Genomic DNA, 12,031 nt, shown 5'->3' with positions numbered 1-12,031 from the left:
GGTATTTTTAGACAAAATAAAGAAAAATTTCATTAGGCCCTTGGGGTAAGGAAAACAGAATGAAAAATAGAAAGCAGGGACTTCCCTGGTGGCACAGGGCTTAAGAATCCGCCTGCCAAAGCAGGGGACATGGGTTCGAGTCCTGGTCCAGGAAGATCCCACATGTCACGGAGCAACTAAGCCCGTGTGCTACAACTACTGAGGCTGTGCTCTAGAGCCTGCGAGCCACAACTACTGACTCCGTGTGCCACAGCTACTGAAACACGTGCACCTAGGGCCCGTGCTCCACAGGAGAAGCCACCGCAATGAGAAGCCCATGCACCACAACGAAGAGTAGCCCCCGCTCGCTGCAACTTGAGAAAACCCTCGTGCAGCAACGAAGACCCAATGCAGACAATAATTAATTAATTAATTAATTAATTTTTTAAAAAAAGAGTCCGCCTGCCAATGCAGGGGACACAGGTTCGGGCCCTGGTCCTGGAAGATCTCACACGGTGTGGAGCAGCTAAGCCCATGAGCCACAGCTACACAGCCTGAACTCTAGAGCCTGCGAGCCACAACTACTGAAGTCCGTGTGCCTAGAATCCCTGCTCTGCAACAAGAGAAGCCACCACTGAGAGAAGCCTGCACACCTCAACAAAGAGTTGCCCCTGCTTGCTGCAACTAGAGAAAGACCGCGCGTTGCAACAGAGACCCAATGCAGCCAAAAATAAATAGAAAGCACAGGAGGATTGTATCACAACATAAAAGTTATAGAAAATATACCATTAAATTAAAAGACAAAAATCATACTGAGAAAAGATAATTAGTAACAATTATAACGAAAGATTATATTTAGAATACATACGGAAAGCTTACAAAACTCAGTGGAAGAAAACAACCTGAAAAGCCATAAATTTATGAAAACTGCACAACCTCAGTAATCAGTCACAAAATTAAACAGTGAAGTTTTTCACCCATTACTGAGGAAATAACTTTTATATCTGGTGAGGAGGGAAGAAAAGTAGTCTGCTAAAGAATAACAAGGTACATAGAAAAATTAGAAATCCTCATATCCTATAACTCAAAAATATTAATCACAGAACACTAGAGCAGTGATTCTTAAACTCAGCAGGTATCAGCATCACATGAACACCTTGTTAAAACAGACTGCTGAGCCCCACCCCTGAATTCCTTTTCCACTACGTTTGAGATAGAGCATGAGAATCTGCATTTCAAACAAGTTTCCAGGTGCTGCTGCTGCTTCTGGCCAAGAGTCTCACTTTGAGAAGCACTGCTCTAGAGTCTAGAGATACACTTGTATTTGTGCGGAGAGAATGACACGGATATTCATAGCAGCACTGTTCATATTACTGAAAAATGGAAATCATCTAAATGTCTACCAATAAAATACCTAGAATGGGAAAATATAACTTTAAAAGGAATAAAATAAACTACATATGGATAGATCTCAAATTATTAGTGAATTGGGAGAAAAATGTGTATCATACATACGTTAAAATAATTTACATATTTTTTAAAAGCACCCAAAACAATATACAGTATTGTTCAGCTAACTATATATTTTTCCAATGTACATACAGGGGTAAAATTAGAAGACTAGTAAAACTTGGAACTAGACTCGGAACTGAACTATGGGGCATAATGAGGAAGACGCCAGGAAAAAGCCATGAGAAGAGTGGTATCAGAAGTAGACAAAGGAGACTTTCCAGGAGAGAGCAGTCAGTAGGGTAATGTAGCAGTTGTTCAAGGAAGGCAACTACAATTAAGTCACTGGTGACCTGAATAGATTCTGAAGTGGAGAAGAACCAAGACAGAATGCTATGGGATGAAATCTGACTGAGAGGCTCAGAAAACATTTACCAGAGAATTTAACTTTGAACCATCTGCTGCAGAACTTGTACACACAGCTGGGCTAAGATAAAGTAATTTTGTAATAGGTGTGCAGGCCATTTATTCATCTAAACACACTAAGTTGTATACCAAAATTAGTAAGACTATCATAAAATTGATTATTTGAACCCTCTCTTGGACCCTTTTACTCCCAGTAAGGAATGGTTTGAGGCACTCATTTCAGGGAAGGTTACTCACTATGTGAGTCCCTGGAAGGTGACTCATTATGTGTCCCTACGTTAACACCAAGAAGGATATCTTCCAGTAATAAAATATGTCTTTATGCCTTGAAAGGAAACTGTCTGTATCCAAGATACAGTGTCTCCCTTTCTGCCATGGTCATCAGAAACGTATCTGCAGGTCAACTTAGAAGTTAACTTAGAAACTATACATTATATAATGATCAGTATATATCTGTAAGCCAATTTGGTCCTGCAGAACTGTGAACTTTATATTTTCTATTAAGTTTGATTTTTATCTATAACTAATTTTCCATCTTAACATATGGACTCTTACAAATCTCACAAAATCCACGGTTAAATAAAGGAATGAATGAACAAACTTACCTGGGATTTATTCATTTTCTGCTGTTCTTGGAAAAATGTAGACAACTCTCAAGATACGCTGGGTTAGAAGAAGAGGACTGGGGTCATGAAAGATCTGGCCTGTGTGGCAGCTCCTGAATTCTCCTTCCCTATAAAGCTAAACACACCACTAGATAAGGAAAAACCTTAATGTCCCTTTGACCTTTAGAAGAGTCAGAGAGACAGATGGTGGAAGACCACCTACCTAATATGACTCTAATATAGTCAGGTAGCTCTTGGGTATAAAATTGTTCAGAGTTAGGTATTTACCTTCTAAGGATATTTTAACAGTTTAAATCTCCCCTGGTGTTCACAAAAAAAGTTTAAATGATAAAATTGGTTAAAACGAATTAAAAAACACATTATGAAGTAAAAGTAACTCTTCACCAAAGCTGTTGTTAAAAAAAAAAAACACTCAAGAGTAAAGAAAAATAATAAAACTCAAAACTAAGGTGTTTATCAATTTCCCCACTAATATTACTAAACCTATGGTTACTGACTCCACAGAAAGCTATAAAAATCAGTGCTTTAAGGAAAGACCCGTGTTTTAATTTATCTTTGTTGCTGTTTCTCAAAAGGATCTTTCATAAAAAACTTGCTTTTAGTTATATGGAAAAGTAAACAGTACTGGCTTAGGAGTCGGATCTTTTAGTCTTCGCCACTAACTGATCTGAACAAGGCACTAATCTTCAGAAACAAACAAACAAAAAAAGAAATTCTATAACATGATACAAAAACCGGAAAATTCTTGAAGATCCTTCCTGAACGCTAGGGCAGGCAGAACAGAGAGACAACGTATATCAAGATGAAGTGATGGACATGACTGAAGAGCAGTTCGGAATCCAAAAAGCATAAATGGAGAACCACGGGCATGGGTATGTGTACAAAGCTAACTATTGTATTACTCAGCCTCGCGCGCTCTCCCCGCAGCACCGCCCACCTACCCCGGGGGGCTCGCTGCACCCGTCACGCATGCGTATTAAACCCTCCTCCTGCGCCCTCAAAAAGGGGGCCTCTCAGAGAGCCGCGCCCGCTCAGTGCTGGGGCTAGTCAAGGAGGGGCTTTGGCTCCTTTCCCTGACTGAGACGCCAGCTTCCCGTCGTCCCGGGGGTCCGCGGAGCTCCTCTCCACCACCGGGCACCGACCTTCTCCCTCCCGCCCTCCAAACCGAGGGCTCCCGTCGGCCCTCACCCAACCCTCCCGGGCTCACCCGCCTCTCCCTCGTCGTGTAGCACTGGCCCTAGAAGAGCGCACAGACTCGCCAGCCCCGGAACCGCTTCCCACGCAAGGCCTGAGGAAAACAGAAGTAAAGGCTGCAGTGCACAGAGGCGGAAGTGCACAAAGGTGGCTCTAGGCATGCGCAGATGGCCCGCACGCAGGGCCCGACAGTCTGCGCCGAACGTCAGAACTTGAGCCTGTTTCCCTTGAGCCTCCGCGACTGGCGGTTCGGGATTGGCTGAGAGTGCAGCCTTACCTGGCAGTGGGAAGTTTGGAGCTTTAAGTTCCCTAAACTTTAAGCCGGTCAGGGACTCCCCCAAAAGTTACGGATTACAGTTGAGTTCTCTGTGCAGCCAGAATGCTAATTTACACACAGAGCTGTAAAGGAAACGGAACCTGTATGTCAATTTCACTTTTTTTTTAATACTGGGAAATAGACCCCATTAATAAAAGAATAATATGCGCCATCATCAGCGATTTGTTCAGGAATTAAAAACCGGAGGAGGGGCGGACAAGAAAGCCAGTGTAAAATCATGAAAGCAATAAATGAAAATTGTAGATAAATAAGACACAATCCAAAAGAAAACAGTCATTTATATAAACATTCTTTCATTTGTGACATTAAAATTACTTGAATAAAGGGAGATATACCCTTTCATAAAAGATTCAAAAATTTTGGACAAAATTCGAATAAGAATCTCAACAAATTTTTGCATGTACTTTTTTCTCCTTGACTTTTTAAAGTATTGTGTACTTTACAAAAGCATTCTCAACTTCATCTGGAATAAAAATAAATCTAAATTAACAGCCAGAAAGCATTTCAAAAAGGAGAAAATTGCCTAAGAAATATCAATACGGGGCCTCCCTGGTGGCGCAGTGGTTGAGAGTCCGCCTGCCGATGCAGGGGATACGGGTTCGTGCCCCGGTCTGGGAGGATCCCATATGCCGCGGAGCGGCTGGGCCCGTGAGCCATGGCCGCTGGGCCTGCGCGTCCGGAGCCTGTGCTCCGCAACGGGAGAGGCCACAACAGTGAGAGGCCCGCATACCGCAAAAAAAAAAAAAAAAAAAAAAAAAAAGAAATATCAATACGTATAATAGTTGCTCAATTATTAAAATAGTTTGGCACCTGCTTCATGATAATACAACGTCCATGATTAAGAATGTTTTTTAAATGTAGTATAATAAACGTAGCATTTCAAAACAATGAGGGAAAGAATGAAGTATTCCAAGCATCAAGTCATTCCCAACAATTGGGAATAAAGTTTATATCCACAGATCACATGTGATTCAGTTCACATGGATTCAAGGTTTGAAATGTTTAAAGTAAACCACTAAGTTAGTAAAAGAAAATAAATTGAGATGAGAAGTTGTGACACAAAGAAACCCATAAATTTAATGTGGTACATTTTATTATAAAAAATAGCAAACAACTCAGTTCTAGTTTTTAAAAGATGTTAAAAGCAAAGAAGCCAGGAAATTATATTTTTACTATATAAAAGAAAAGATGTATTACTTAATAAGATCTTTAAATCAATAGAAAGAAAAAACTTAAAATGGGCTACAGAGCTAAGCAGCAATATAATAAAAAAAGAAAATTCAGGGCCTCCCTGGTGGCGCAGTGGTTGAGAGTCCGCCTGCCGATGCAGGGGATACGGGTTCGTGCCCCGGTCTGGGAGGATCCCATATGCCGCGGAGCGGCTGGGCCCGTGAGCCATAGCCGCTGGGCCTGCGCATCCGGAGCCTGCGCATCCGGAGCCTGTGCTCCGCAACGGGGGAGGCCACAACAGTGAGAGGCCCGCATACCACAAAAAAAAAAAAAAGAAAGAAAATTCAAATGAATAATACGTGTTTGAAAAAGTTGATTATGAGAATTGAAAAAAATGAAAATGTTTATGTAGAAACGTAAGATATCATTTACTGAGATTTAAATTTTTTAATTTAAAATTTATATATATACACAGAAGTTCATTTTAGCTGGTACAGTTTTATGAGTTCTGACACCTGCATAGATCTGTGTAACCACCACTTCAGTCAAAATACAGAACTGTTTCATTACTGCCCCCCCAAACTGCTTCATACCTTTTTGAAATAAAAACCTCTCAGCACTCTTAACTTCTGCCAACTACTATGTATTCTTCATGCCTATATGTTTGCCTTTTTGAAAAAGTATTTTTACAAATACCTACAACAAATATTACAGTTAATATGGACAGTGTTCAACTTAAAAGTAGGACAAAAATAAGGATGCCTGCTATCTCCAACTTTATTCAGCATTTTTCTAAAGTTCTTAGAGTAATATAGTAAAACAATCATATACACAGAAAATTCAAATAAAAGTATCCAAAATAAGAGTTTTAGAAATTCGATACAAGTTCAATATAAAAAATTTCAGAAAATTAAATTATTTTAAAGGTATACCTAATAAAACATGAAAAATACAAAAATCTTTACAAAAACTATAAAGTATAATGAGGGGTATAACAAATTCCTGGATAGGAAGTCTCAATGTCATAAAAATATCAGTTCTCTCTATGCTGATGTACAAATTCATAGCAATCTCAAATAAAATCCCAGTAGGAACTCCATGACTGGGGGAAGGGATTATATCAGGAAAGAGCCAAATAAGAATATCAAAGGGCATTAATGGATGTGGTTCCTGTGACTGTGCTCAAGATTTCAGCAGGGGCTTCCCTGGTGGCGCAGTGGTTGAGAGTCCGCCTGCCGATGCAGGGGACATGGGTTCGTGCCCCGGTCTGGGAAGATCCCACATGCTGCGGAGCGGCTGGGCCCGTGAGCCATGGCCACTGAGCCTGCGCATCTGGAGCCTGTGCTCCGCAATGGGAGAGGCCACAACAGTGAGAGGCCCGCGCACCACAAAAAAAAAAAAAGATTTCAGCAGGAAGTCCACCCGTGAGCTTGTGGGTGTAGCTCAGTGAGGATCTCCCCACTGGGTCCACAGGCACCACCAATGCCTCAAGTGCTAAAACACACTTCCCACCACTCTGCAGCCAGCTCCTTGTGCGTGCTCCCAAGAACAATGGCAAAAGTAAGTCCAGTAAACAGAGTGCTATCAGGAAAACAGACCAGGATCTTTTTTTTTTTTTTTAATTTTTTGGCTGAGTTGGGTCTTCATTGCTGTGCATGGGCTTTCTCTAGTTGTGGAGAGCAGGGGCTACTCTTTGTTGCGGTGCGTGGGCTTCTTATTGCAGTGGCTTCTCTTGTTGCAGAACACGGGCTCTAGGCACATGGGCTTCAGTAATTGCGGCATGCGGGGCTCAGGAGTTGTGGCTCACAGGCTCTAGAGTGCAGGCTCAGCAGTTGTGGCACACAGGCTAAGCTGCTCTGTGGCATGTGGGATCTTCCCAGATCGAACCCATGTCCCCTGCACTGGCAAGCGGATTCTTAATCACTGCGCCACCAGGGAAGTCCCAAGACCAGGATCTTTGAGCGAGGAAAAAACCACAAACTTGACGTATAGTGCCATCTTCTAGAAAAAAGAGGTTTGTAGTAGCCAGCTTGGTGACTGATAAAATTCAGAAGAGACATAAAAACTTAAGAATCCTTCCACAAGAGGGTAAGAAGAGTGGAGAAGATGTAACCATACAAAGGCAGGGGAAAAAAAATCCCTGATATATAAAAAAACTCTGAGCTCAAAGGTACAGTATAACTCACCTGAAGACAAATAGTAAAGAATTTAGAAGGTGCCTGCTACTTCAAATGTGAAAGCAGCAATGCAAAACTACAAGGAACATGAAAAATCAAGGAAACATGTCATCACCAAAAGATAGCAATAATTCTCCAAACACCAGGCTCAAAAGCACAGAATTTTGTGATTGAGCTGACAAAGAACTCAAAAGAGCTGTTTTGAATAAACTCAAAAAGCTACAAGAAAACTCAGAAAGCCAATCCAATGATATCAGAAAAAAAATCATAACCAAATGAAATATTTACCACAGAGATAGAAATCTTTAAGAAAACAAAACAGAAATTCTGGAGCTGAAGAAGTTAATGAATAAAATGAAAATGCAATAGAGAGTATCTACATCAGAGTAGATCAAATGTAAGATAGCCTAAGTGAGCTACATAATAGGAACTTTGAAATAACCCAATCACAAGAGAAAAAAGGAAAAAAATGGAAGTAAGCCTACATTATTGATGGGACTCTACAAATGTACAAGTATCAGAATAACTTGGGTTCCAGAAGGAAAAGAGAGGGAAAAGGGGAATGAAAATTTAAAGAAATAATAGCTGAGAACTTCCCAAACCTGGGGAGAGATATGGACATACAAGATCATGAGCTAATAGTTCACACTATTCTCTCAATTCAGAAAGATCTTCTCCAAGACACATTATAATGAAACTGTCAAATTCAAAGATAAAGAAAGAATGCAAATAGCAGCCAGAGGAAAAAAAAAGATTCAAACCTATCCAGGAACCCCCATTAGGCTACCAGCAAATTTCTCAGTAGAAATTCTACAGACCAGGAGAGAATGGAATGTTGTATTCACAGGATTGAAAGAAAAAATACTCCAGCCAAGAATTCTAACCAGCAAAGTTATGCTTCAGATATGAAGGAGAAATACTTTCCCAGACAAATGAAAGCTGAGGGGTTTCATCACCACTAGACATGCCTAGAAGAATTGCTGAAAGAAGTTCTTCAAGCTGAAATGAAAAGACACTAACCAGAAACATGAAAACATAAAGTATACACACATTGGTGAAAATAAATATACAATTAGACTTAGAAAACTCTAATTCTATAAAAGAATGGTGTGTTAACCACTTACCTAAAGTATAAAGCTTAAAAGAAAGGAGTATGAAAAATAATTATAGCTATTATGTGCTAATGAATATATAATATAAAGAGGTAAAAAGTGATATCAAAAATATAAAAGGGGGAGTAAAAGTATGAAGCTTTTGTAGGCAAAGTTAAGTTACTATCAGCTATAAATGGACTTTATTATCTATGAGATATTTCATGTGAGCCTCATGTTAACCACAATGTAAAAACCTAGAATAAATTCACAAAAGAAAAGAAGAAATGGGAAACAGAGGATACCACCACAGAAAATCACAAATTTACAAAGTTAGGCAAGAATAGGGGAAAAGAATATGTGGAAATACAAAACAAGCAGAAAGCAATTAATAAGATGATTTCAGTAATTCCTTACATACCAATAATAGCTCTAAATGTAGATGAACTGATTTCACCAATCAAAAGGCAGAGTGGCTGGATTGATAAGAAAAACAAGACCCAATTATATGCAGCCTACAAAAGACTCACATCAGCTTTAAGGACATATGGTCTCAAAGTGAAGGAATGGAAAAATAAATTCTGTGCAGGTTGAGAGCAAAAGAAAGCAGGGATAGCCATACAAGCCAAAAATGGTAACAAGGCAAAGAAGGTAATTACATAATGATAAAGGGGTCAATTCACCAAGAAGATACAATTGCAAATATATATGCACCCAACATCAGAACACCTAAATATATTAAGCAAATACTAACAAATCTGAAGGAAGAAATACATAACAATGCAATAATAGTAGGGGACTTCAATACCCTGTTTTCAACAAGGCTAGATCATCTAGACAGATAATAAAGATGAAAAGTTGGACTTGAACCATACATTAGACCAAATGAACTTAACAGATATTTATAGAACATTCCATTCAACAGCAGAATACATATTCTTCTCAAGTGCACACAGATTTTCTCCACAAGAGATCATATGAAAGGCCACATAACAAGTCTTAACACATTTAAGAATACTGAAATCGTATCAAGTATTTTTTTTTACCACAATGGTATGAAGCTAGGAATCAACAACAAGAAGAAAGCTGCAAAATCTAAAAATAAATTGAATTAAACAGCACACTCTGAACAACCAATGGATTAAAAAAAGCAAACGGAAATCAAAAAATATATTGAAACAAATGAAATGGAAACACAACAAACCAAAACCTCTGGGATGCTTCAAAACCAGTTCTGAGAGGGAATTTTACAGCAATAAATGCATATATTATGAATTTAGAAAGAGTTCAAACAAACCACCTAACTTTACATCTCAAGGAACTAGAAAAAGTTAAGCCCAAAGTTAGCAGAAGGAAAGAAATAACAAAAGTCAGAGCTGAAACAAATGAGAGACCACAAAAAATAGAAGAAAACAAATCTTAGATTTCAAAAATCTAAGTTTATTTTGAAAACATAAACAAAACTGACAAACCTTTAGCTAGACTCACTAAGAAAAAAAGAGAGGACTCATAAATGAAATAAAAAATGAAGTAACTGACATTACAGAAATACAGAGAAGTGTAAGAGACTACTATGAACAATTATATGCCAGTGTGTTGGATAACCTAGAAGAAATGGATAAAGTCCTAGACACGTAATTACATATATGAAAAAATATTCTCATAGTTTATGCAGATACATCCAATTCAAACTGAGAACTGTAAGGTTTTACTTAACCTCTTCTGTGACATCTGTATCTCCTTTCTTCCACACTGGAAAATCTCATTCTCAAGGACATGGGAAATAATTGAATTAGAATATCCAATTAGTTATTTGTTTCACCTCAAATGATGCACACATAAGTTCAGATTAACAATATCCATAATACCATATAAGACATTAATGAAAGAATTTGAAAAAGGCAGAACTAAGCGGCAAGACATTGCATCATCATGCATTGGAGAATCAATATTGTTAAACGTCCATGCTACCCAAAGCAATCTACAGATTTAATGCAATCCTTATCAAAATTCCAATGGCATTTTCACAGAAATAGAACAAAAAACTCCTAAAATTTACATGGAACCATAAAACACACCCAATAGCCAAAGAAATCTTGAGAAAAAGCAAAGTTGGGGGCATCACACTCCCTAATTTCAAACTATATTACAAAGCTATAGTTATCAAAACTGTATGGTATTGGCATAAAAACACACACACATAGATGAGTGGAACAAAATAGAGAACACAGAAATCAACCCATGCATATATGTTAAGCTAGTTCATGACAAATGACTAAAAATATACAATGGGGAAAGGACCACCTCTTCAGTAAATGGTGATGGGAAAACTGGATAGCTACATGTAATGGAATGAAACTGGACCACTATCTTTAAACATACACAAAAATTAACTCAGAATGAATGAAAGCCTTTAATGTAAGATCTGAAACCACAAAGCTCCCAGAAAAAAATAGGCAGTAAGCTCCTTGAACTCAGTCTTGGTGATGATTTTTTTGGATATGACTCCAAAAGCAAAGGAAACAAAAGCAAAAATAAACAAGTAGGACTACATCAAACTAAAAAGCTTCTGGATGACAAAGAAAACCATCAACAAAATGAAAAGGCCTATCCCAACTGGGAGAAAATATATGCAATTCATGTATCTGATAAGTGGTTAATATCCAAAATATATAAAGAACTCATACCACTCAATAACAAACAAACAAGCACTCTGATTTAAAAAATGGACCGAAGAACTGAATAAACATTTTTCCAAAAAAGATAATACAGGTGGCCAATAGGTATGAAAAATGCTGAGCATCACTAATTACCAGGGAAATGCTAATCAAAACCACAATGAAATGTCACCTTACACCTATTAGAATGACTATTATCAAAACAGACAAGAAATTACAGGTGCTGGAGAGGATTTTGAGACAAGGCAACCCTTCTGCACTATTGCTGGGAATGTAAACTGGTGCAGTCACTGTGGAAAAAAGTACGGAGTTTCCTCAAAAAACTAAAAGTGGAACTACCATTTGACCCAGCAATCCCTCTTCTGATACAAGGAAAACAGTAATTTGAAAAGATATATGCATCTCTATGCTCACTGCAGCATTATTTACAATAGGCAAGATATGAAACAACACAAGTGTCCAATGATGTATGAATGGATAAAGAAACTGTTGTACAGATATACAATGGAATATTATTCAGCCAAATAAAAGAATGAAATCTTGCCATGTGACAACATGGAAGAATCTTAATGGCACTATCCTAAGTGAAATAACACAGAGAAAAAGAAATACTGCATGATCTCATTTATATGTGGAATCTTTCAAACAAAAATCTTAGATACAGAGAACAGATTGGTGTTGCAGAGACAAGAGGTGGGTGGGGTGAAATGGGTGAAGGTGAAAAGGTACTAACTTTCAGCTATAATATAACATAAATAAGTCATGGAGATGTAAGAAACAGCATGGTGACCATAGTTAATAATATTATATTGCATATGTGAAAATTGCTAAGAAAGTAAACCTTAAAAATTCTCATAAAAGAAAAAAAATTTTTGTACCTATGTATCTTGACAGATCTCAACTA

The 12,031-nt window shown here is 38.3% G+C and overlaps 1 protein-coding gene across 2 annotated transcripts in view; it reads right to left on the bottom strand.

Annotated features, from left to right (window-relative positions):
• The window catches only part of LOC132496124 (zinc finger protein 33B), a 44,534-nt gene extending 40,734 nt beyond the window's left edge, over positions 1-3,800 (bottom strand). For both annotated transcript variants that reach the window (XM_060108325.1, XM_060108334.1), the window contains exons 1-2: positions 3,688-3,800; positions 2,460-2,595 (exon numbers count right to left, since the gene is read on the bottom strand). In XM_060108325.1, the coding sequence (XP_059964308.1) occupies positions 2,460-2,474 (15 nt within the window). In that variant the 5' untranslated portion in view covers positions 2,475-2,595; positions 3,688-3,800. The remainder of the gene's footprint in view (positions 1-2,459; positions 2,596-3,687) is intronic.
• Between the last annotated feature and the right edge of the window lie 8,231 nt (positions 3,801-12,031).

The sequence above is a fragment of the Mesoplodon densirostris genome, chromosome 1 (genome assembly GCF_025265405.1).
Source record: "Mesoplodon densirostris isolate mMesDen1 chromosome 1, mMesDen1 primary haplotype, whole genome shotgun sequence".
NCBI classification, from domain to species: Eukaryota; Metazoa; Chordata; class Mammalia; order Artiodactyla; family Ziphiidae; genus Mesoplodon; species Mesoplodon densirostris.
Note: the sequence above shows the minus strand (reverse complement) of the source record. Positions and strands in the feature narration are given on the sequence as shown.